Genomic DNA, 25,832 nt, shown 5'->3' with positions numbered 1-25,832 from the left:
TAGGATCGCTATTGGGGGATGTGGCCTTGTTGGAAGAAGTGTGTCAGTGTGGGTGGCCTTGGAGGTCTCAAATGCTCTCTTCCTGTGGCCTGTCAATCTGGATTTGGAACTTCCTTCCATCTCTGTAGCACCAATCTGGCTGCATGCCACTGTGCTTCCTGTCATTGATGATAATGGATTAAACCTCTAAAACTGTAAGATAACCCCAATGTTTTCCTGTGTAAGACAGCAATACAAACCCTAATTAAGACAGATTTATATGATGTGCATCTCTAAACCACACTTCCAGCTATCTTCTCTGCCAACCTGGGAATCAGAGAAGACAGGTCCCGGCTTGTTTTACAGAAGAGATACAACTCAAATGAATAGACTATCATTTTTAAGACAAGGCAGTTAACTCCTTCACTGAGCCTCCCACTGACACTTAGCTACACTGTAGCTTTCCTTAGAGTCCATGCTCACAGAAAGTACCTCATGCAGTTTAAATTGTTGACTAACTGGAACTAATCTAGTAGCTATCATGACTACAGTATTCTCTTTTATCTCTTTGAAAAGAAATATGAACATGAGCAGTTCCTATCAGGAACAGCCTCACCTTTAGTCTCTGCTCTGCAGCTCTCATGCTATAATAAGCACAGCACTGTTCTGGTGATACCATAGCTCTGATCTCCTCTTCCATTGGTAAACGAAAATCAGACTTCAGCACCCACCAGTTTGAATTCATCCCTGGAAAAGATACAGGGAAACTGTTCTGAATACTAAAGACCCAAAAGCAATAGTAGAGTAAACAGACACTGAACCAAGAAGTGCCCTAGATATGCCTAGTCAACAAACATCCTGCTTATATCTTATGTAAGACATACAGATATAAAAATGGACTTTATTAGTAACCAATTAGCATCAAATTATCAAAAAAAAAATCAAGGCCTCCAGTGACAAGATTTGGCACCTTCTCATTTTGACAGCCAGCAATTTCTATTCTATTAGCAATGACTTATTTTAACTGAAAGTCTTTGGGATTATGAGAGCATTGGAGAAGACAAGTAGTCACACTGATGACCTGTACGTTTGAAGTCAGCACAGAGCTTTAGTCTCTTCCGGATGCTGCTTTCTGGATGTGAAGGAAAGGCTTTCTTTATATCTTCCATCCGGATCCTCCGTGGACTATCTTTACTCTTCCAAAAGAGGCGGTAAATAAAAACCTGTCCAGTGAGCCAAATACATTTTACTAGATAAAGGACAAAAGTCCTTACCGGGTTCCCTTCCCCCCAACTAAGCACAGATGTGTTTTCATCTTCCTATTAGCACATGCCTCTTAGCACAACTCCCACCTTACCTGCAGAAACTCTCGCATGTGTGTATTGGCCCGTTTGGAGTTAGGACCAGGAACTTCCAACAAGGGACACTGCTGGCCCACCACAAAAATATCCATTACTTCTCGAATATAATAGCCCTGCCTTGTTTGAATGATCAGGAAGTCAGTCTCTGGCATCTCATGAAGATAAATTGGGGCACGAAAAAGGTTGTTCTCAAATGCCTAATGAAAGTAAACCACAAAACTCATTTACAGAGAAGCTCTAGAAAATTCAGCCAACTATTGAAAATGGAGAGAATTTGCTTCTATATAGATCATTGATCTAAAGTCTATACAATAAATTAAGCAAAATACATGGGATATATAAAACAAGATTATTTTTAATATTTTTGACTTACCGTTTATTTTTTGTTATGTTTTTTTTTTGTTTGTTTGTGTTTTTTGTTTTAGAATCTAACAGACAAAAAGAAAGAAAACCTTTTTAAAAATAGCGCCAGAAATGGCAATGGATGCTGGAAATCCAACATTCTGGAGTGGGAGGCAGGAGGTTCAGGGCCATCCTGGGCTACATTGTAAATTCCAGGCAGGAGATTGTCTCTCAAGAAAAAAAAAAATGAGTCAAAGCTAGGCACAGTGGGATATTCTGTAATGCTAGATTTAGGTAAAATGTAACTGATAAGAAAAGAACAAAATTAAATATATATATATATATATTCACTGAAATTCATAGTCATAAATTGAGCTGAATTTGATGGATACTGTGTTCAAGTTGCTTAGGATAAAAATGTCTATGCTTTGTTTTAAAATTCTTTGTAAATCAGTTTTGAGATTATAAAACAATAGGCTTAGGGATAATTATGAAGAGGTGGCAGAAAGATTGTAAAAGTCAGAATAGGAAGTTTGCTCTGAGAGTTGGTCTCCTAAAAATGTGAAAAACCATATCCATAAACCATGACTTTTTAATTTTGTTTCTTTTTTTAAAGAAAAGCTTTGTAAATGAATTTTCACAATTTATTATTTTACAGTTTATTATTACTGTAAATTCTTTACAATTTTTTATTCTGTTTTTGTGGGGCTGAGTACCATTGCTAGTATGTCTTTGATGTTTTGTCAGTTACTGATAGCCTAATGTCTGCTGTTTCTGTCTTTGTCCCTAGTTCTTGGACTTCTTTTCTCTGTCTTTCATCAAAATTATGGAAAAATTTACTTTCTTGCATATGTAATACAAATAATAGTAATAAATTGTCACTATTCTAATTATAACAACAACAACAACAAAAGAAATCCAGAAAGATTATGCTTCAAAGCCAGCTTTGACTACATTAGTAAATTTGAGACTAGCATGGTTGAATGAGGAAAACAAAAAAGAAAAAAAATGTGGCAGAGAGATAGTTCAGTGGGTCAAGTGCTTGTTGTACAAGTGTAAGAACATGAGTTTACATCCCCAGCTCTCACATAAAAAAAAGCTAGCACAGAGGCATAAGCCTATTATCCCAGTGGTGGAAGGAAGAGGAACAGTGGAGACAAGAAGGTCCTCTAATCCTGCTAGCCTGCCAGCTTAGGAAGAGCTATGAACCCTGAGATCTATGAGAGTTGATGTCATCTCAAAAAATAAGATAGTAGGTAATACAGGAATGCAACCAACACTGACCTCCGGCTCTGGCTTCCACACGTGCAGATAGCGCAAACACACACACACTCACACAAATTAATTAATTAATTAATGGTGCTAGAGAAAAGGCATTATAACCCATACCCATAATCCCAGCTCTTGCAATAGTATCAGAAGTTCAAGGTCATCCTTGATGGCTACATAGCAAGTCTGAGGCAACACAGGCTATATGAGAGAGTTCTTGACTCAAAAAAGGTATTCAGATTCAGAAGAAACAGCCTTTGCTGGACACTGTATGAAGTCACACAAGTCAAAGTTTCTGAGCTTAAGTTTTCCTAGCTGCAAAATGCAGGACACTCAAAATGCGTATATTCCACAGGTCTGCTTTGAAGAGCTTCATAATTAACATGGTAATATTCTCCTATCCTACAGCCTCACTCACAAGATGTGATGACAAAATAACTTAGGAGGATATGGTCTCACAGAAGCCAAAAAAGACTTAAAAACAAGGCAATTTTCCTGTATCACTCCGACTGTTGAATAGGATTACAGCATGCTAACACCATAACTGGCTTCAGAAGATTTTCTCATACATTAGTTAATTAATTAAAAAAACAATGAAGCAAAGTATGTCTGCTAAGAGGGCACAACAAACAAAAACACAAAAGTGCAATTGTACAGAAATATTTGACAGAGACACAGAAACTAGATGCTCTGTCTTGAGGCCTGGAGTTCTAATCTCAACATGCACATCTGACAGCTTGAAAATACCCATAATTTTAGATGCAAGGAATCAGACACATCCTCTTCTATCTGCACAGGTGAACTCCTATGCGTGCATACACAGATACTACTTTTTGTTTGTCTGGTTTTATTTTTTTTGTTTTTTTGTTTTGTTTTGTTTTTTTTTTTTTTTTTTTTTTTTTTTTTTGCTTTTTATCAAAACAGGATTTTCCTGTGTAACAGTGCTGGGCATCCTGGAATTTACTCTGTAGACCAAGCTCAAAGTCACAGAGATCCACCTGCCTCCTCCTTCTGAATGACCGGATTAAGTTGTGATCACCACCACACAGCATAAAATTAAATTGTTTTAAAGTCCTAATAATGAGGGTTGGAGGGATGGCTCAGTGGTTAAGAGCACTTGCTGATTTTCCAGAGGACCCAAGTTCAATTACCAACACCCACACAGCAGCTCACAACTTTCTGTAACTCCAGTTCCAGGGGGTCTGACACCCTCGCACAGATACAACAACAAAAACTAATAAAAAAAAAAAAAATCCTACTAATGAACACTAAAAAGGGAGATTTTTACATTAGTGGACATTTGTAATTCTTTTTTGGCAGGGAGGTTTTGAGACAAAGTTTCTGTGTGTATTCCTGTCTATCCCAGAACTAGCTCTGTAGAACAGACTGGCCTCCAACTCACAGATCCACCTGCCTCTGCCTCTTAAGTTCCATCATTCAAGGCATGCGCCACCACCACGTGACTGAGAAATTAAAATAAACATTCATTGTAGAGAGAATTACAAAAGATAGTAAATCATCTTCCAATTTTTAATTACATTTTTCATTCCTTTAGAGAGTATAGGTATGTGTACATGTACAGATGTGTGGGCACATGTATGTTAGCACAGTACATGTATAAGTCAAGTAGACCACTTGCATGATTCAGTTCTCTCTTTTCACCATGTAAATACTGGTATGTCATGGTACTCTATCACAGAAATCTTGAGACAGAACCTGGCACCAGGATCATAAGCTATTGCTGTGAAATACCTGACTCTTGTGTGTTTTGGGGAAGTTGGAACATTGGACTGGGAAAGCTATTCAGTGCACAGAGTCTAAGTAGCTGTTCTATGGAAACTATGAAGATGATGCTGAGAACGGTGCAGATGATGGAGACGTGGATTCTGAAATTTTAGACAGAGGTTTACAAATCCCTCAAAGTCAGTCCATCAGGGCCATTTGTGTGATATTTTGAAGAAACACAAAAGCAAAAGATCCAGCTGACCTCTGCATGCACATGTATCCATACACTCACACACATACCCACACACTACAAAAGTAAGTTAGGCATTGTAGTGATGGAACACACCTATAATCCCAGCACTTGGGAAGTACTGGAAAAGGTAGCAGGAGTTGAAGGCCAGCCTGTTCTCATAAGACTCTCATCTCCTCGTCCTCCTCCTCCTTCTCTTGTTTTTCAAGACCGTTTCTCTGTGTAGCCTTTTATGTCCTGGACTCGCTTTGTAGACCAGGATGGTCTCAAACTCACAGAGATCCGCTTGCCTCTGCCTCCCTGAGTGCTAGGATTACATAGTGTGTGCCACTGTGCCCGATGAGACTCTCATCTCAAAGGAATGAAAAAATAAATAAACAAAAGGAGCCATCAAGTATTCAGCAGGTAATAGCCCTTGCCAACAAAATTAAACCTGAATTCAATCCTTAAGACCCAGATGGTAGAACCATATGATAAGACTCCTGCGGGTTGTCCTCCAACTTCCATCACACAAACAAATAAAGAGTGCAAAAAAAGAAATTATAAATATAGTCACTTAAGAGTAGGGTTGTTTAAAAACCAACAAAGAAAAGTACAGTAATAGGAAAGCCAACAATAATCAGAATCTGCTGAGAGGGGCTAAGGGTGTGACTCGGTAGTAGATAAATTGCTTTGCATACACAAGGCTCCAGGTTTAATCCTCCAGCACAGTCTGGCCCCACTAACCTAGAAGGAAATGATTAAAAAGGAACTTTACAGGCCCACACGCGCTAGCAATAGTAACAGTGAAATAAATAAGTAAGATGCAAGGAAAAAGGAATGCCCCATTGAGATTGCTGTGGACACTGCCACACACCTAAATCCTATCACACCTGTAATCAATCCTATCACTTGGGAGACTGAACTAGGGGCACTGCTACAAGTATAAGGCCAGATTTGTCTATATGCCAAGTTCGTGGCCACTTCTAAACCACAGAATAAATCTCTGTCTCAAAAAAAGAAAGAGAGAGAAAAAAAGAAAGGAAAAGATTGGCATGAGAAATGAAACGGGGGGCAGTTCTGGAGACTGTCCCACATAATTTGTGGACCTCCATCATGCTTTTTCAAAGCCATTACCAAAGGACCTCACTATAATCTTCAGTAGAAAGCACAGAAAGTAGCACTTTACTTAGGCAAGTCCATAACATTCAAGTATGGCTCAGTATTAACAATGTCCATAATTATTTATCACCAAAACGTGCCAGTGGTAGGCACAAACCCTCGAATGGTAGGCCTCGAATAAGCTAGGTAAACATTCTACCACTGAGCAACATCCCTAGTCCCTCAATCAAACTAATTTCACACAAAGAATTTAAAACTGCTATCACCTACATTAATTCTATATATACTTGCTGGTGTGATTTTGGCTTTTGATTTTTTATTTTATTTTTTTCATTTTGGGGACATGGTCTTGCTCTATAGCCAAGGCTCGACTGAAACTCTTTGTCCTCATGCCTGTGACATACTAGTACTGGGATTACAAACAGGCACCACTAGCAGCAGCCCTGATTACCCTGGAACTCGCTCTGTAGACCAGCCAGTGTGACCTCAAACTCGGAGATTAGCCCACTTTTGCCTCCCGAGTGCTGGAGTTAAAGGACTGTGCCACCACTACCACCGTTACCACCCTGGCCAGTGTGTATTTCCAAAATTGTTTTATATTAGCCCACATGCAATCCCAGCACTCACATGGCTGAGGATTGCCTGAAGCTTGAGGCCATTCCAGGCTACAGGATAAATTTCAGGTCAGCCTGTGCTAGACAGTAAGATACTAGGTCAAAAAAGCCACACACACAGACACAGACACAGACACAGACACAGACACAGACACAGACACACAGAAAACAGAAAACCCCCACAAATCAAACAATAAAAATCCTCACCATTATATATTTAGACTAAAAATCTAAAACAACACAGAGAGCTACTTTCAAGAAAAAAAGTTTGTCTTAATTTTTAAGTCATACTAATATTTCTATTTTGCTGGTTTTGTTTTTTGAGACAAAGTTTCCTATATACCAGACTGCCTTCAGACTTGCTACACAGTCAAGGATGATCCCCTGAACTTCTGATCCTCCTGTCCTTTATGTCCAGTCTATTACACTAATATTTTACTTTTAAATCTTTTAAAAATTTTTAAAAATGTATGGGTGTTTTGTCTTCATCCATGTCTGCACCACATGGATAAAGTAGCCAAGGAGACTAGCAGAAGGGTCAGATCTCCTGAAAGTAGAGTTAAAATTGTTTGTGAGCTGCCTTGTAGGTGCTGGGAAATCAAACTTCATGAGAAGCCAATGCTCTTATCTGCTTAGTCATCTCTCCAGACCCCTCCACTTTTGGGGGCATGGCCCTGGATGACCTGGAACTCAATATGTGGACCACACTTGTCTCACATTCTGCCTCGCACGCAAGTGCTGAGATTAAGGGTGCGTAACTTCATACCCACAATCACCTCCAGTGGATAATACTACCTTATATGTAATACATAAACATTATTTCAGTCGAGCAATATCTTTTCTCTTTCAGTATACTTGCTGAAATAATCTGTCAATTCTTTAGGAGAGAATAAAGACAGGAAAGAATTCTTCACCTGCAGTAAGTGGCCAGGATGAAGGGAGCCCAGGAAAGGAGATGTGTGGCAATAAACAGTTTCTCCATATTTGCAACATGGGGCTCCAGGATCTTTTCCAGGTTTCTAGAAGAAACATAGAAACTCAGTTAGACTCACATAATAAAATTAATAAAGGTTCATGTAATCTTCCAAAAGGGTAGCATTGGCTATTAACAAGACATACCCCTCCTTTCTCCCCAAAATATATATACAGCAAAATATATGTTCACAGATTATCACTACAAACCTAATTAGGTATATTGATAACAAACATTCAGGGCTTGGAGGGATGGCTCCAAGTTGAGGAACACTTGTTCTTGGAGAGGCCCCAGGTGTGGTTCTCAGCACTCAAATGGTTGCTTATAACCATCTACACTTCCAGTTCCAGGGGACTGACATACTCTTCTGGCCTCCCAAGGCCCCGGGCACACATATGTAGTGCACATACATACATTTGTGCAGCAAAACACTCACGCACATAAAATAAATGAGTATTTTTAAACATACACCCACAAAAATCATAAATATATATATATATATACATACATATATATGTATGTATATATATATATATATATATATATATATATATAGGAATAAAGTCTCACTCGTTTATAGTAGTTTTTTATCTTGGTTGCCATGCCAACTTGCATCATTAATGGTCCATTTTCCTCACTGTATTCTGCAAGTATAAGGTCACCATCTTTGCCTGTGAGGTCCTGAGGTGTGCGCATAAAAAACATCTCTCCACCACCTGAGGCTTGCCTCTCTTTTTCTCTCATCTGTATAGAATGAAGACAAAACAGCCTATTCTCACAGGAAGATAAACTACACACACTGTTATCATCCAATCTGAGATAATACCAAAACATTCTCATTTTAAAATTATTTTTTATATTAATTACTCTCACTCACTTTATATCCCAGCTGTAGCCTCCTCCCTTATTACCTCCCAATCCCACCCTCCCTCCGTCATCCCCTGCCATGCCCCTCCTCAAGTCTGCTGATAGGGGAGGTGCTCCTACCCTTCAATCTGATCCTAGCTTTCATCTCATCAGGACTGTCTGCATTGTCTTCATTTGTGTCCTTGCAAGGCTGCTACCCTCTCAGGGGATATGGTAAAAGAGCCAGCCACTAAGTTCTTGTCAGAGACAGTCTCTGTTCCCCTTACTATGGAGCTCACTTGGATACTGAGGAACTATGGCCAACATCTGAGCAGAGTGAATAGTCCTTCAGTGGAGTAACTGTCAGTCTTCTCCAAAACATTCTTTGTATGACATTTTTTACAATTTCATTGTGGAAACTTTTAAACATACCACTAAAACTCGAAGACTAGTACTCTGAATATCTTTTATTTCACTCCTTAAACATTTTTCCTCTTTATCTGAAAATTTTCTACAGAATTTGCTAAATCAGTTTTGAACGCTGATATATTTTGTCCTTAAGTATAACCATATGTATCTTCTAAGAATAAGCATATTCTTCTGCATAACCAAAACGAAACTATCACATCTGAGAAGACAAACAATTCCCTAATATAATCCAATATCCATTATAGCCCCCCATCTGTACCCCAATTATCTTGTAGACCTTTTCTTCTAACCAGGAGTCAATTATACCTTTGCCTTCTTTTTGATGTGCTTCAGCAAAGACTGGACTGAGTGTGGACCAGGCTGAGATAATGCCCCAAAGGAGTACTTTTTTAGAGGTGGGCGATGGAACTGCCGGAGTTTGACGGCTCCCATGTGGGTGGGAAAGAAGGGCTGCTGTAATTCTAGAGCTGGAATTGAGTGCTAAACAGGAAACATGAGAGTTAAAAGCAAATACTAACTCCTTCCCAAGCAGTATTTACCCATATCCTCCATCAAAACCAAAGCAGCTTTTTGTACCTGGATAATATTCCCTCCAAAAGTGCCCTGAAGACCTTGTTGCTTGGGATAGTAATATTCATCATTGGAGAGATTCCATGGATCTTTCACTTCTGGCTGAGACATGTTCTAATGACAGATCAAATAAGCATCATCAGACTACCCTTTCCTAATACCTTTCTTTGTTCTTCTAAATACCAAGTCTTTTTTTTTTTTTTTTTCCACCAACCTGCTGTGGCTCTTCCTTAGTGACTTTTGATTTTCCTAAGATTCTTCGACTCTTCTTCAGAGGTGATTCTTTCTTACTTGCCTTGGAACAGGAATTAGAAGTAGCATCTTGCTTCTCATCGGGGATTTCTGAGGTTATAACAAGAAATTACTTTGGAATTACTATCCCAAAAGGCTCATTTTCTTTTCTCCTCTTCCTTGCTTTCCTAAATGCTCATTTTCTTTCTTTCCTCCTCTTCCTTTACCTCTTTTTCTTCCCTTTTTTGATGCCCTTTCCTTCATTCTTATGAGCTATACTAAGGAATGAAACTAAGGTATTATACAGGCTGGGCAAGGACTCTTTAAATGATCTGTATCTTCAACTCTCTTGACCTCTTTTTGCAAAAGTTTAAGACAGAATCTCACTAAGTTGCCAATTCTGCCCTGGAACACACTCTGTAGCCTCGAACTTACAGTCTTCTTGCCTTGGCTTCTTAAATAACTGGATCCATGCTACCGGGTCCCAGTTCATCTTTCCCACTGATAGCTGTGGATTTTCTAAGAGATCTCTAACTCCACTTCCAGACTACTTAAACACGGAAATTCACTCCAGTGAAAGTAAATGTCTGATGGTTTTTGTTTGTTTGGTTGGTTGGTTTTGAGACAGTTTACCTATGTAGTCCTGGCTGTCCTGGAACTCACTATGTAGACCAGGCTGGCCTTGAACTCGGGGATTCACCTGCATCTCTGCTCCCAAGTGCTGGCATTTAGGATGCTTGCCACCACTGCCCAGCCATGGCTGATGATATCTTAAAAGATACAATTTTCAACATTCCTGTTTTTCCTAAACAATACTCATACACTAGAAACTGGCAGCTACAACTCTTCTTTCTAAAAAACCATCACCTAACAGTTCCCAGTTTTTGTCTTCTCTCAGTTTTTTTTATTTCTTCTTGCCCTTTGACATTAATTAAGTACAATGTCAAATATAACAGAACACTGGCTTCTAACATCAACATACCCAAAATCAAGTTCTCATCATTGGGATCAAGTGTCAAGACAGGAGGCTCCAAAATCCTTGGCATGGCCTGAGCATCCCAAATGATATTGTCCTCCCAACGTCCATATACTAAATCTTCATTATCAGTGGGGAAAATGGAGTACCAAGGTTTATCATCATCCACTGTGGCTGCAAAACCTGGCCAAAACAAGAAGATAAAACAGTTCACAGACAAAACACAGTCAACAAACAAAACATTACTGCTTCTTTCAGTCATGATCCTAGAAAACAGAAAAAGGACTAATTAGTGCATTTATTCATATAGCTAATCAAGATGAATCTATCAGAGATCATGTATATCTCACTGACAGAAACCAGTGCAGATAAAATATTCATTGCAATATTATTTATAATAATTAAACAGCCTACTTACTAAGGGGCTATCTAAATAATTATGGTGAGGAGCTGGAGTTAAGAACACTGGCTGCTTTTCCAGAGGACCTAGGATCAATTCCCAGCCCCCATATGATAGCTTTAAATACTATTACTCCAGTTCCAGGGGATCTGACACCCTATTATACAAACATTCATATACAGGCAAAACTCAAATGCACAAAAATAAATTATTAAAAATTATGGTGATAAATACTGTTTTTAAACTATATTAGCAAATAAAGCAATTATTGGTAAGTAAAAAAATTCATTTCTAAGAATTTTATGCACAAAATACAAATACTATGCCCACAGAGACTGAGAAAATGTGAGCTTGAGGCATGACTGGCTACACATCAAGATCTTGTATCAAAAATACAATGTAGCTGTCTTGGGGTGGTAGCACTCTCCTCTGATCCTAGAATTTGGGAAGCAGAGATAGAGTGAGGTCAAGCAGTGAATCATGGCAAGACTTTGTCTCAAGGAAAGAGAGAGAAAGAGAGAGGGGGGGGAGAGAGAAAGAGAAAGTGACAGACAGAGAGATCACAGGTGCAATGGTGTATGCCTGTGATCCCATTACTCTGGGAAGCAGAGGCAGGTAGATTTCTGTGTGTTAGAGGCCATCCTGGTCTTCAGAGTGAGCTCCAGGAAAGCTATGGCTACACAAATAAACCCTGTCCCCAAAACACAACAAAAAAGTAGAGTAAGTATACTATGTAACTGACTTGGGTGTGGCAGAATTCTCACTTTATCTCAGAACATAGGAAGCAGAGATGGGGGAAAGAAGGGCAGCCAGGGATCCACAGCAAGACTTGATGTCTCAAGTATATATGCAACCCATAAAGTATTTAAATAGAACTGGAGAGAATCACCGTTCCACAATATTTTAAAATTTAAGGTGGCATACAACTTTAATCCCAACCCTTGGGAGGCAGTGGCAGGCAGATCTCTCTAAGTTACAGGCCAGCCTATTCTACACATATAAGGTTCCGGGACAGCCAGGACTACACCAACAACAACCAAAAATAAATAAATAAATAAATAAATAAATAAATAAAATGAAAAATAAAAAGCAAGAGAAAAACCACAGAATATATAGCTGGATGTGGTGGCTTACACATGTATTCCCAGCACTTGTGAGGCCGAGGCAGGAAGAATGCAGCAAATCTGATACTAATCTGGGATACAAGATAGGCAAGACCCTGTCTCCAAAAACAACACCACCACAGCACTCAGGAGACAGAGTCAGATGGATCTCTGGTAGTTCTTGGTCTATACAGCAACCCTATCAAAAACAACACAAAAACAAAAAACAAAACAACCAAACAGCATTATAACACTGACTCACAACAGGCATGACAACAAACACCTGTAATCATAGTACTTGGGAAGTGTGAACTGGAAAGATGGTGAGGTTAAAGACAACAGCCTGGGCTACACAGTGTCAGCTTCAGTTAAAAAAGAAAGACGTCATCTCAACATGAATCAAGTAATTAAAGTTAACCATATACATGCAGAAAACAAAATATAAAAAAAAAAAATTAACGTAACTAATAATCTTTAGAACACCAGACTTTTCCTTTCTGACACTGCTTTCATACTGTTCAGCACATTTGTGAGTGTGTGTGTCTGTGTGTGCATGGGCAATGGAGGGTTGCTTTTGTCTGGCTTTTTTTTTTTGTTTTGTTTTGTTTTGTTTTGTTTTGTTTTTTTTTTTTGGTTGGTTGGTTTTTCCGTGTAGCCCTGGTTATCCCAGAACTCACTCTGTAGCCCAGGCTGACCTCAACTTACAGAGTTCAACCTGCCTCTGCCTCCCTAGTGCTGGGATCAACAGCATGTGCCAGTAACTGCCCAACTAAAAAAGTATTCTTTATTTTAACCGGGTTGAGAAAAAAATTATAAAATGATAAATTGCCTTCCTGAACGATTATTTTTAAAATCAGGCATGAGATTTCAAGCATTTCACTATCCCTCAGCAGCCTAAAAGTGTTTAACAAACACTTTTATGATGACTGAGATGAAGAACTGTGTGGTAGATAGTGCCAGCACAGAAACACACCTTGCTGAACATTGTAAGCCATCATATTCCTGGTCTTTCTGGAAGGAATCCAGCCTGCCATACTTGCACGCTGAGGTTTTGTTCCTTTGTGTTTGACATCCTCCCCATCCCAGATGATATCATCTTCCCAATGCAGTTGTGTCACCATTAGGAAGTTTTCATCTGCCAGGAGATCAATGCCATCGCTTTCATCAAGTGTCCTTAATTTCTGTACAAGTAGAAAGAAAAATAAATCAACCAGTACTGATCAAAGTTCACAACCAGATCCTAAATGATTCATGAGATGTTACAAGTGGTGCTTTTCCAGGGTTAGTGTCCAATACCTGCACTCCTGGCACTTGGAAAACTAAAAGGAGAATTCCAAATCTGAGGTCAGTCCAGGATACACAGTGAAACCTTGTTTCAAAAGCCAAGGACTGGGAATAGCCCAGTGGTAGAGCACTTGTCTGGCATGTGCAAGACCCTGGGATCAATCTCCAGCACAGAACAAAAAAAGAGGTTTTACTTGTGCAAATTACTTTATACAGAAAAATTATATCTGCCCCCTCTCCAACTGCTACTTTGGAACAGCACCCATTTCAAAAAGATAATCCTTAAAATCGGGCCTAGTTATAAGATCATATGCCCTACTGTGTAAATCTTCTACTAAAGACTCTACCATAGAAGTTCCCAGCTGAGAAGTTTGTAGAAATGATAAAACCCTTGTGAACACACTGAATCCTCTCATATACCGGAGTTGATTACCTTCATCTGGTTGCCTTTTGTTGTAGCTTCATATTCAATCTTCCTCATTTTGAAGCCATAGTCAAACCCACTGCCATCTTCAGGGACACCTAGCATATCGTACCACAGCCGGGCAGGTCCATAACGCCATTCTGCCACTCTTGGTTTGGTATCCATCACTTTATCAGTGTCTCCAGTTGACTGTGAAAGCTTGGACTTCACAGGAGCCATCATTGTGATCTGTAACAGAGTCAAAGATGTTGAGGTGGGGGTTTCCTGTACCAAAGGACCTAAGTCTACAGAGAATTAATAATTATAAGGAGACTTAGAAGAACCACAAGGATGATCCCTGGCGCAAGAATTTTACCTGATTAGACTGTGAGGTACATCCTGGCATGTTCTGTCCATGAGTCATAGTTTTGTATTTAGCAAAGTATCATCATCTATCCTGCCTTTCCTTACTCACCAAATATTTTGTTACAACAGGGAAGGTGAGACCACTGGATTTAACTCATAATTACTCACTGATAATTAGCAAAAAAGCCCTCTTAATGCTAAAGTGTTAGTTCCAACTTTGACATAAATGAGAGAGCTTTCTACATATTCCCTTGTGCACTTTAATCCCATGTCTGCTTTGCCTACTTCATCATCAGAGAGACATTGCTCTGCAAGGGAGGGGTGGAGCGTAGTCCTATTTCCAGAGAGGTTTCTGGTTGACTTCTAATTCTACTGAGCACTCCTCCTGGATCTGCTCTTTCTGTCTTATAAGTTCTCGGTGCTTCCTTTTCCTCTTTCTCTGTGCATGCCTCCAAACAGATGGGACATTATTCCCTGGTCCAAAAAGCGGTAAAAAGCGTAACACCTAGAACACAGAATATACTAGCATGTCCGAGATTCAGTATCTGAAAAACTCTCAAGTGGCCTATTCAGTTGCAGGACAGAAAAATGAAGGAGGGCTAAGTTCAGACCACAAAACATGTTGTCCCTGAAAAGGACAGTTTTTCCTTCTTTTTCTTTTTCCTTTTTCTTGATGAGGGTGGGACTGGTGGTACTGGGATTTGATCCTAGGGACTTGCTTTCTACCACTAAGCTACATTCCCAATCTTTAGCTTTGTTTTATTTTTGTTTTCTAAGACAGGGTCTCTCTATGCAGCGTTGGCCTGGAATTTCTATGTAGAACAGGCTGGCCTCAAACTTAGAGATCTACTTGCCTCTGCCTATGTTTAAAGGCATGTACCACCTTACCTGGCTAGTCTTCAGCTTTTTGAGACAGAGTCTCACTAAGCTGCTCAGTTGTTCTCAAACTCACTCTGAAGCCCAGGAAGCCTTGAACTTATGATCCTCCTGTCTGAGCGTCCTAGTAGCTGGGGTCAAAGGTCTACACGGCTCAGTTTGATGTGATGGTTGAAAGAGAATAGAACCCACAGTCTCAAACATTTGAATGTTGTGTTCCTAGTTAGTGAATCTTTTGGGGAAGGATTAAAGGGTGGGCCTCATTGGAGAAAGTGTATCACTGGGGGTGGACTTTGAGGTTTCTGAAGTCCAGGCGAGACCCAGTCTCAAGCTCTCTCTGCCTGCAGATCCAGACATAGGCTCTCAGCTACTGCTTAGATGCCATTGTACTCCCTGACATAATGGTCATGGATTAACCCTCTGAAACTGGAAGCAAGCATCCAATTAAGCACCTTCTGTTATGAGTTGCATTGCTCATTATGTCTCTTCTTAGCAACAGAACAATAACTATGACACTTGGTATACTTTTTGTTCTATCAGGAAATTTATTTTAATAGCCATGAATTAATGTGTGTGTGTGTGTGTGTGTGCGCGCGCGCGCGCGCGCGGGCAGGTGTCCATGCCATAATACACGTGTGGTGGTCAAGAGTTGGTTCTCTCTGAAAAATTTTTGGGATCTAAGGAGACCCTCAGACATGCATGCAAGTATCTTTAACCAATGAACCATGTCACCAGCCACTAACAGGCCAACTTTGTTGTTGTTGTTGTTGTTGTTTGAGACAGGCGTTAGCTGTCCTGGAACTCTCTACATAGAACAATCTGGCCTACATGTCATGGAGACCCACTGGCCTCTACCTCTCAAGTTGGGATTAAAGGCATTCACAGTCACATTTGGCAACAGGACGTGCTTGTTGTTTTTTTTGTTTGTTTGTTTTTGTTTTTTGTTTCTTTTTTTCTTTTTTTCTTTTTGCTGGATGGTAAATGCAAACATTCTAACTCACATTTCCTATGAATACCTACAATTTCAAAAAATGACCTATTATAGCATAAGAAGTTCCTATTTAAATAATTAGCTGCCACTGAGTAAGAATATCATTAAATCTCATTCACTGTATATTCAGCATTATAACTACAGAACTTGGACTCTGAAAAAAGTCAGTTTTCACTATGGACTTTCTCCATGCAAAGTACCTTTCCAGGCTTAAACTCGGGGAAAATTTCTGTGACACGTGGCAACAGCTTGGTGGCATCATGCTGCATAATCTCAGCCAAAGGTAGAGTCAGCTTTCCATCCTCAGATTCTGCCTGTGTTGTTTCCTGAGCTCCCATCTCATATCCTGAGTCAGAGGAACTACTGAAGTGCACACTCTCTGAGGCCAAAGAGGAAGGGGCAATGATGGAGGGCAAGATAATGTCTTCTCCACCTTCAGACACTGCAAAAAGGAAGAGAAACTCCTTTGGCATGTACCTGTGAACACAGTTCTTCAAAATCAGCCAACAACCACTTCTAAGCTACTAGGCATGGCTCTGTGACAGGGGATATAGTTCCAAGGACCCTGATTGCTATTATGCAGGCCAGGAAACACATCCAACTTGTCATTTCCCACCATCCCCAACTCACCTAGGACCTGGTACCCTAGACTTGTGATGAGAGGAAACAAACAGTATCGCTACATTTACTACTTTCCACTAATGACCAATACTGTGCCCAATATTGTGATTAATTGTGAAATTATATTGATACTTCACATTAAGCAGGCCCTGTTATGTTCATTTCAGAGATCTATCAGATGGAGAACATTAAACCCCACATAATAACAAAAAAATAAAGGCTATACATGAAGTTAAATAACATTTACTCTGAATTATCTACTAAATTTACTGAAGAAAATGGCTCAAAGTTCCAACTAGAGGAATTTAGGTTAATCTAAGCTCAAAATACAAAAGACCAATGCTGGGCATCAGGGCATAAACTTTTGATCCCAGCACTCAGGACAGAGGCAAGTAAATCTCTGTGAGTTCAAGGCCAGCCACCAATACACAGTGAGGCTCTGTTTCAAAACCAAACCAAACCAAACCAAACAAAACAACCCAAAAACCAAAAGAACAACAAAAAAGAAGTGGTTCTTTTTCTATTGTCTCCCCTATGACAGAAATAACACCGTTACAGGGATAAGAATGGTGAAATGACAGCTCAATACCATGACAATCTTTGAAAATTCTGAATATGAGTGATTCTGCATTCCAGAAGCTTGATTTTTGAGACAGTGCTTTGTTACATAGTCCTAGGAAGCCTCAAAATAGCAGTCATCCTCCTGCCTTCAGAGTACAGGAACATAAGTGTACACTATACACTACCATGCCCAGATTTAAAGTTGTTGTTGTTGTTTTGTTTTGTTTTGTTTTTTCAAAACATGTAAGTTCCAAATACAAGTGCATAATTCAGTGGCATTAGAAAGACTTGGTGGAACAAAGAAGGTGGTAGCTCAGACGTGTAATCCCAGCACTAAGAAACACGTTGCTACTATAGGTTTGAAGGCAGTATGGCCTACTATACAAATATCAATGAGGGGCTTCATAGTAAGAACCAGTCTAAAAATAAGATTCTTTGGAAACACTTCTGAATCAAACACTGCAGAAGAACCAGGTATCTAGGTAACTGTGATGAGCAGCTTAACTTGAGAAGCAGCAGGTTAATTTACTTGACTGTCTGTTACTGAACGTTTTAAAAGGAAAACTTCTATTCAATATCATCATTTGACAATATATAATTATTCTCTAAGCCCCATCCTTCCATAATGTATTTTAAGCCCCTTAAACATGCCAAAAGCCTGATTTTATGAACAGAAACTCTTTCCTAAAAGGAAAGTAGACCATTTTTATTTACCACCAGTACTACCATCTTGGTCCTTCTCTGTCATCACTGGTCCTGGGGGTGGAGGAGGCAGACGCATCAACTTGCCATCAATATCTTCACAGTCAGCATCATAGTCATCTTCTTCATAATCTGCTAAAACGAAGGTGGAAGAATGCTATATAATACCCTGGAGCTCCCTTCAACCCTCAAGAATTTAAAACGTCACAGAAGTATTATGAACCCTTTAAGAATACACAAATAGTTGTGTGTGTGTGTGTGTGTGTGCCACTTGCCTTTATCCTCAGCACAAAGGAGGCAGAAGCAGGTAGATCTCAGTTTGAGGCCAAAAAGGGTCACATAGTAAAAACGCATCTCAAAAATCAAACCAACAAAACATAAAAACAATAGAGAAGATATAGCCTCTGTTTTGAGGAAGATATTGTATAGCCAAATATTCATTTTTACATAGGGTATGAGAGCTTCCAGGAACTGTCTGAAACTGTTTCCTTTTAATACTAGGTTTTGTTTTCCATTGTTCAATCTAGTTGAATATTCTCTCCCAGTTTAAAAAAAAATAAAAACAAAAAACAAACAAAAAACTAGATTTTCTTCGCAGTTCCCAAGTCCTTGATACATTTTTTTTTTTTTTCATTTTGTCTATCAGTCGTAGCTGATCATTCTTTTCACTGTTTTAACTACTGGCAATATTCAATAATTGGTGGTGAACAACATGTTTTGTTTTTCTTTTCTATTTAAATAATTAACTTAATTCTACATGCCTTGGAATGAACATGACAGAAAACATGGGACTGGAGTTACAGACAGCTGTGAGCTGCCATGTGTTTGCTAGGAATTGAACTCAGGTCCATTTGGAAGCTAGTGTTCTTAACCACTGAGGCATCTCTCCAGCTCCCTTGTTTTGGTTTTTCAAGACAAGGATTCTAATTAGTCCTGGTTGTCTTGGAACTTGCTCTGTACATGAGGTGGGCCTTGAACAAAAAAAGACGTGCCGAGGACCGGGCCCCTCGGGTGCCCCGTGACCGCGGGAAAATCAGAGAATTCGGCTATCAGGAAGGCACAGAGAGGCGAAATGACAGTCAGACCCACATCAGGTGGTATTGGTTTGGATCTTCTGTGCTTTACTGAAGTCAAGCCAACACTTTTATAGTAATCTTACAAAGAAGCACCTTAAAGTTGACATATCCCCCGGAACATTTACAAAGTTTATATTTTAACTGAAAGAGTAACCTGGTAGAAGCAGTGTCTGCCAAAAATCTTGGCCTAACAGCCTCATAAGCGGAGCAAACATAGAACTAGTGGCTTGTTTGCCAATTTAGTGAGTAGAGGGCCAGGGGCTTGTTAAACTTGTGGTCTGTTTACGTAGTTTATTGTTAGTTACTTAGGGGTTGTTAATAATCATCCGAACTAGGTCAGCTAAAGATTTACAACCTTTCCTTAGATAAGATGCTTGAACTAGCCTGTCCGTAAAACTTTATAGTATAATACAAAACTTTTTGACCTCCTATGTTTGCCTATTTTCTTTCTGCCTCATCATAAATACCTGTGGTAGGTAATGGTTTTGTAGTAGCTTTACTGCAGCGGGAATATCCAGAGCATTTATCCTATCAGATCCTGATTAAACATTTTCTTTAGAAAGCCCTAAAACTCTTGTCCTTTTACCACCTACAATGTTTGGTTTATTCCACAAGCAATTCCCGATGCTGAATCTGATTTATTACCTCTCCTAAAATTTTATTTTCCTTCTACTCTTATTTGCTAAAGCTTTTAGTGATCTATTAGAAATGTTTCCTTGAATAGTTAATTGTACTGTTTCAAGAATCATAGAGAAACAGCAAAAAAGGAGCTCATCAATTCCAGTCATGTAACCAAATAAGCGTGGGACTTAAAATATGTCTTTTGGCTTAGATGGCCATGTTAGGGTTCTTGCTAGGGACTTCCAGGAAGCTGATTCCCATAGGAAACGTGTCTTCTTGTCTGTTTGCATAGTTTTATGCCTGCATAACACATTTTTATGCTATACAGACGGTTCTGGAGTTAGTGTAGCAGAGATGCACTTGCCTCTGCCTCCCAACTGCTGGGATGATTAAAGGTGAGCACTACCACAACTGGGTAAAGGTCTGTTAATATATTTTATACATATGGGTGCTTTGTCTGCATGTACATCTGTACACCAGAAGAGGGCATTGGACCCCATTATAGCTGGTCGTAAATTAACATATGGTTACTGGAAGTTAAACTTAGAACCCCTGGAAGAGAGCTCTTAACTCCTGAGTCCTCTCTCCAGCCCCCCACATTCTGTATTTAATGTTTTGACATAAAGTCACCTGTAGCCTAAGTATTGGGATTACAAGCATCCACTACCTCACCTGCCCAAATATTCTTTTATTCTAAATATTTCCCTTCTCCAACCATCACCCTTACTAGCCAGTACGGTGGAACATGCCTGTAATCTCAACACTTGGGAGTGAGAGGCTGGATGGTTAGGTGTTCAAGACCATCCTTAACTACATACCAGTCTAAATTATATGACATCCTCCCTCAAGACAGCAACCAAAAAGCTCCAAAGGGAGCTGGCAGGATGGCTCAGTGGGTAAAGGTGCCTACCACTAATCCTAAAACTAATCCTGAGGTTGATAACCAGGGCCCACATGACAGAAGAACTGATTCTTTTAAGCTGTACATGTGTTGGCTCATTTGCTTCCATACAGACACACACACACACACACACACACACACACACAAAATTAAAATATAAAATAACAAAAAATAGAGGCTGAGCCAAATCCACCTCCTCTGCTTCCCACCCCACTAATTTTAATCTAAAAAGATGTATTTTGCCCTGACTTACCTTATTTCTATAATTTTTCCACAACGTGGCTACCTAAGAGGACCTTTCCAGTCAGGTTATCAAGGCTCTTTTTTATGGGGTGGGCTGGGGATGGCGGAGGTTACTAGATGCTTTTCCATCATGTCAACAAAAGTTTAAATTTCCCAAAGCATTAACAATTTTATTGGTTGCAGAAGAAAACTTACTCCAAGTGAAAAATTCAAATGTCATATAATAATTGAAATACGGAGTTAGGATTAGAATCTTTAGCGTTCTGAATCTGAAATATATTCTTTTCATTCTACTACAGTATTTAACAATCATGTTAGCCAGCAACTTATTATGGCACCAAGTCTCAAATAATATATATACATAAAGAAGCTACAAAATGTTTGACTCTTGGTTTTTCCCACTTAGCAGTATGTTTCTCATTTCTTAAAACAAAACAAAAACAAATAAACAAAAAAAGCCTGCTGAGGCCTGATACTCACATATCTTTAATCCCAACACATGGGAGGCTGAAGCAAATAAAACACTGTGAATTCCAGGCCAGTCTGTCTACCTAGTAAGTTCCAGGCCTGCCAGCTGCACAATGTGACCAGACCCTGTCTCAAAACAGCAAACGCTACCTGCTAATTCTTACGTGTTTGATTGGGACAGGGTTTCACTAAGTAGCTCTGACTAACCTGGAACTCAGTATGTAGACCACCAGGTTGGTGTCAGACTTACAGAGATCCATCCTCCTCTGCCTCTGCCTCTGCCTCTGCCTCTCTCTCCTCTCTCTGCCTCTCTGCCTCTGCCTTTAGGGTGCTGGTTAGAGTCACCACATCTGGATTCACCATTACTTTCTTATTTCTCATCCTCTCAAATCTCTAGACAAGTCATATCTTTACAACAAATGTCTGAGTCACTAAGTCTTTAATCCCAACATAAAGGGCACAGGAGCAGGAGAACCAACCCCTGAAGTCATTCTCAGCTATATAGGAAGCTTGAGGCCAGCTTGTGAAACATAACACCCTATCCCAAAACAAAAGAAAACAGAAATGCTGGGTGGTCTCCGCTGAAAGTGTTTTTCCTTTCAAAAATCTGCTCAATAGCAGGGCATAGTGGCACATGCCACTTTGATCCCATCACTCAAGGAGGCAGGGGGAGCTTTGTAACTTCAAGGACAGCCTGGTCTACAGAGCAAGTTCCAGGACAGCCAGGGATACACAGGGAATTCCTGTCTTGGAAACAAACAAACAAACAAACAAACAAACAACAACAACAAAAAAAAAACAGAATTAGTAGCAGAATGATTTGAGCCAAAATACATTTTCTCACTGACATGAGATTGCAAACTCAATCCTTCTTAATCTACAAACTCTTTAATGACAAAGAATGGGGTTGTTTTAATCTCTAACTTTGAAGAGAATCTAAGAATAGTATCTCAAACCTACAGGGACTTAAACATATTAGAAGAAAAATGCTTTGATTTGTGCTAGAGGTAGGATTGCTACGTACTTATTCTGAATTTACATTAAATCCTCATCATCCTTGTCATTAATCAACAATTTGAGACTGAACATTACAAAAAGAAAGGCCTGAGTTTGGTGAAAGCGGATACCTACTACCTGGAACTGAACTGACAATGGCAACAGCAGACAGAGCACATGTATAGGAGTCAAGTACAATGACAGAAATCAAGTATAGAAGTTAGAGCCCAAAACAGACTTATACAGGAGAAAAATGCACTACACCACCAATTTCACAACATTAAAGAATGCTGGGAATCTTTAATCCCAGCACTTAGGAAACAAAGGCAGGTGGAACTCTACCACCCCAGGACCATATGGCAATATATATAGTAAGTTCCAGAACAAGCAGGGCTATCTATGTTGAGAGACCTTGGCAAAGGCGTTGCAAGCTCCTCGTTGTATGCTGGTATCTTTGGCTTTCATCTACTGCCACCTCATTGATGTCTGAATAGTCCACAGCATCTTCTCTACTCCTATTACACCCTATGGATAAAAAACAGAGAATACTCAAGAAAAAGCAACTAGTTATCACTTTCTTAGCTGGTCCCCACTTAAAAGGGAGTGTACAATAGCTAGCCTCCTCCCAGACTCACACAATACTCCCCACAATCCACACTTCACCTTCATCATTTACCAAGGCACCGTCAGTCTCAGCCAATTCTTCATTCACCGTGAGTTCAGTGATGTGGCTGCCCAGGCCCAAAGCCCCCAAGCCTGCCACATGTTTCTGACACTCCTGAAAAAGGGACAGCCCAAGAGTCAAAATTAACAATAAACCTGAAGGTCCTACATGAGATCTATTTCCCTTGCTTATAACAAAGTCACAAATCCATTTGAGAAATTATTCCACAACGTGCCCAAGAAACATCATGTTCAAAAACTGTGTAGGAAATCCATGAATTCCAAACATTCCAGATCCAAACAAGATAGGTTCCATCCATAGTCCTGGCTTTGTAATAATTCCAGATCAGCAAAAGGCAGAAAAACATAGTTCTAACCGTCTTCAAGGAGGATCTTACCCAGTAGCGGTTCTGAGAGGTCTACTAGGTTTATCTATTAATTTTCCAACCAGGCAAGCAGACCGTTAGGTTCAAACAAAACCTCAGCGGCAATGAAAGGCACTTAACTGTTACCCTCTTTTCTCCCTGTTTTTCCTCAGAGTTGAACACCGCCTCTCCCTCCAGTGTTCCCCAAACCCAAGAGAAGGCGGATCCTCTGTGTCCCCAGAATGGGCTAAAACTCCCTCTACTACTACAGGTTCCCAACCGCCTGCACTCTTCCACCCCTAGTCTCCTGACACACTGCCCTCCGCCTCAGGCCCACGCCCAAGTCTCACATCATCCAAGAGGCTTTCACTCTCCAGCTGCCCTGATCTACTGATGTTGCCAAACGGGAAGCCTGTTAAAGTAAATGGGTCTCCTCCATCGGAATCGCCATCACCATCTGTGTCTGACATGATGGCGGCAGGTGGGCCGACACCCGTCACGTTCAGCCGCACAGCACAGCACAGCCTGGCTCCACGGGCCGGAAACAAATACTTCAGTCGCAGGAAAGTGACTCGTTCATGTCTGACGTATCATATCCTTCCGGAAAGTGAAAAGAAAAAACCGGAGTGAGCTGGCTGTCCTTCGAGATCAGAGACTAAGGTGCCCTACTTCACTGTTTGTGATTGGCCCACCCAAACTGTCGAAAACCTTCAGGTTGCTAGGGTAACAACGGCAGATTTTCCTCCAATAGGAACGAAGTTCTAACGGCTCATGACTTTTGCCCCCTGGAAACTTCGGGTCATAGGTTACAAGACCCGGAAGGAAGGATTCGAAACAGGATTTTCTGGATCGGGCCATTTTTCCAAAGGAAAAATGCTTTGATTTGTGCTAGAGGTAGGATTGCTACGTACTTATTCTGAATTTACATTTTTCCAGAGAAAAATGTGGAGCTTAGCATAGCGAGCGACCAAAGCTTCGACATTCACAACCTATAACAATTTCATACCTTTTTTTTTTTTTTTTTTTTTTTTTTTTCTGAGCATTAGTGGACAAGGTGCTAGGTTTCGTTCCTGGCACCAACCAAAACAGATAGATGATAGATATTACAAAAACTGAGAGATGATAGATATTACTCCCTCCCCCATACACTTCCTGCCATTCGCTCTCCAGCTGTTTCTATCCTATCTCCAAAACAGATAGATGATAGATATTACAAAAACTGATAGATAGATGATAGATATTATTCCCACCCCCATACACGAGAGGGAACTTCGGGTCATAGGTTACAAGACCCGGAAGGAAGGATTCGAAAAAGGATTTTCTGGATCGGGCCATTTTTCCAACCAAAACAGATAGATGATAGATATTACAAAAACTGATCCTTTTTCGAATCCTTCCTTCCGGGTCTTGTAACCTATGACCCGAAGTTCCCTCTCGTGTATGGGGGTGGGAATAATATCTATCATCTATCTATCAGTTTTTGTAATATCTATCATCTATCTGTTTTGGAGATAGGATAGAAACAGCTGGAGAGCGAATGGCAGGAAGTGTATGGGGGAGGGAGTAATATCTATCATCTCTCAGTTTTTGTAATATCTATCATCTATCTGTTTTGGTTGGTGCCAGGAACGAAACCTAGCACCTTGTCCACTAATGCTCAGAAAAAAAAAAAAAAAAAAAAAAAAAAAAGGTATGAAATTGTTATAGGTTGTGAATGTCGAAGCTTTGGTCGCTCGCTATGCTAAGCTCCACATTTTTCTCTGGAAAAATGTAAATTCAGAATAAGTACGTAGCAATCCTACCTCTAGCACAAATCAAAGCATTTTTCCTTTGGAAAAATGGCCCGATCCAGAAAATCCTGTTTCGAATCCTTCCTTCCGGGTCTTGTAACCTATGACCCGAAGTTTCCAGGGGGCAAAAGTCATGAGCCGTTAGAACTTCGTTCCTATTGGAGGAAAATCTGCCGTTGTTACCCTAGCAACCTGAAGGTTTTCGACAGTTTGGGTGGGCCAATCACAAACAGTGAAGTAGGGCACCTTAGTCTCTGATCTCGAAGGACAGCCAGCTCACTCCGGTTTTTTCTTTTCACTTTCCGGAAGGATATGATACGTCAGACATGAACGAGTCACTTTCCTGCGACTGAAGTATTTGTTTCCGGCCCGTGGAGCCAGGCTGTGCTGTGCTGTGCGGCTGAACGTGACGGGTGTCGGCCCACCTGCCGCCATCATGTCAGACACAGATGGTGATGGCGATTCCGATGGAGGAGACCCATTTACTTTAACAGGCTTCCCGTTTGGCAACATCAGTAGATCAGGGCAGCTGGAGAGTGAAAGCCTCTTGGATGATGTGAGACTTGGGCGTGGGCCTGAGGCGGAGGGCAGTGTGTCAGGAGACTAGGGGTGGAAGAGTGCAGGCGGTTGGGAACCTGTAGTAGTAGAGGGAGTTTTAGCCCATTCTGGGGACACAGAGGATCCGCCTTCTCTTGGGTTTGGGGAACACTGGAGGGAGAGGCGGTGTTCAACTCTG

The 25,832-nt window shown here is 40.3% G+C and overlaps 1 protein-coding gene across 1 annotated transcript in view; it reads right to left on the bottom strand.

Moving 5' to 3' along the window:
• Nucleotides 1-25,531, bottom strand: part of LOC110542587 (transcription initiation factor TFIID subunit 1-like) — a 36,109-nt gene extending 10,578 nt beyond the window's left edge. Inside the window, 19 exon segments of the mRNA XM_060376811.1 lie at nt 596-726; nt 1,061-1,202; nt 1,337-1,537; nt 7,556-7,660; nt 8,185-8,358; nt 9,196-9,369; nt 9,466-9,573; nt 9,674-9,801; nt 10,673-10,849; nt 13,143-13,350; nt 13,887-14,105; nt 14,508-14,543; nt 14,545-14,727; nt 16,290-16,531; nt 17,986-18,108; nt 22,690-22,803; nt 22,942-23,056; nt 23,657-23,888; nt 25,377-25,531. Coding sequence (XP_060232794.1) covers nt 596-726; nt 1,061-1,202; nt 1,337-1,537; nt 7,556-7,660; nt 8,185-8,358; nt 9,196-9,369; nt 9,466-9,573; nt 9,674-9,801; nt 10,673-10,849; nt 13,143-13,350; nt 13,887-14,105; nt 14,508-14,543; nt 14,545-14,727; nt 16,290-16,531; nt 17,986-18,108; nt 22,690-22,803; nt 22,942-23,056; nt 23,657-23,888; nt 25,377-25,531 — 2,967 coding nt within the window.
• Nucleotides 25,532-25,832: the final 301 nt, after the last annotated feature.

This window comes from Meriones unguiculatus (assembly GCF_030254825.1).
Source record: "Meriones unguiculatus strain TT.TT164.6M chromosome Y unlocalized genomic scaffold, Bangor_MerUng_6.1 ChrY_unordered_Scaffold_23, whole genome shotgun sequence".
In the NCBI taxonomy this organism is placed as follows: Eukaryota; Metazoa; Chordata; class Mammalia; order Rodentia; family Muridae; genus Meriones; species Meriones unguiculatus.
Note: the sequence above shows the minus strand (reverse complement) of the source record. Positions and strands in the feature narration are given on the sequence as shown.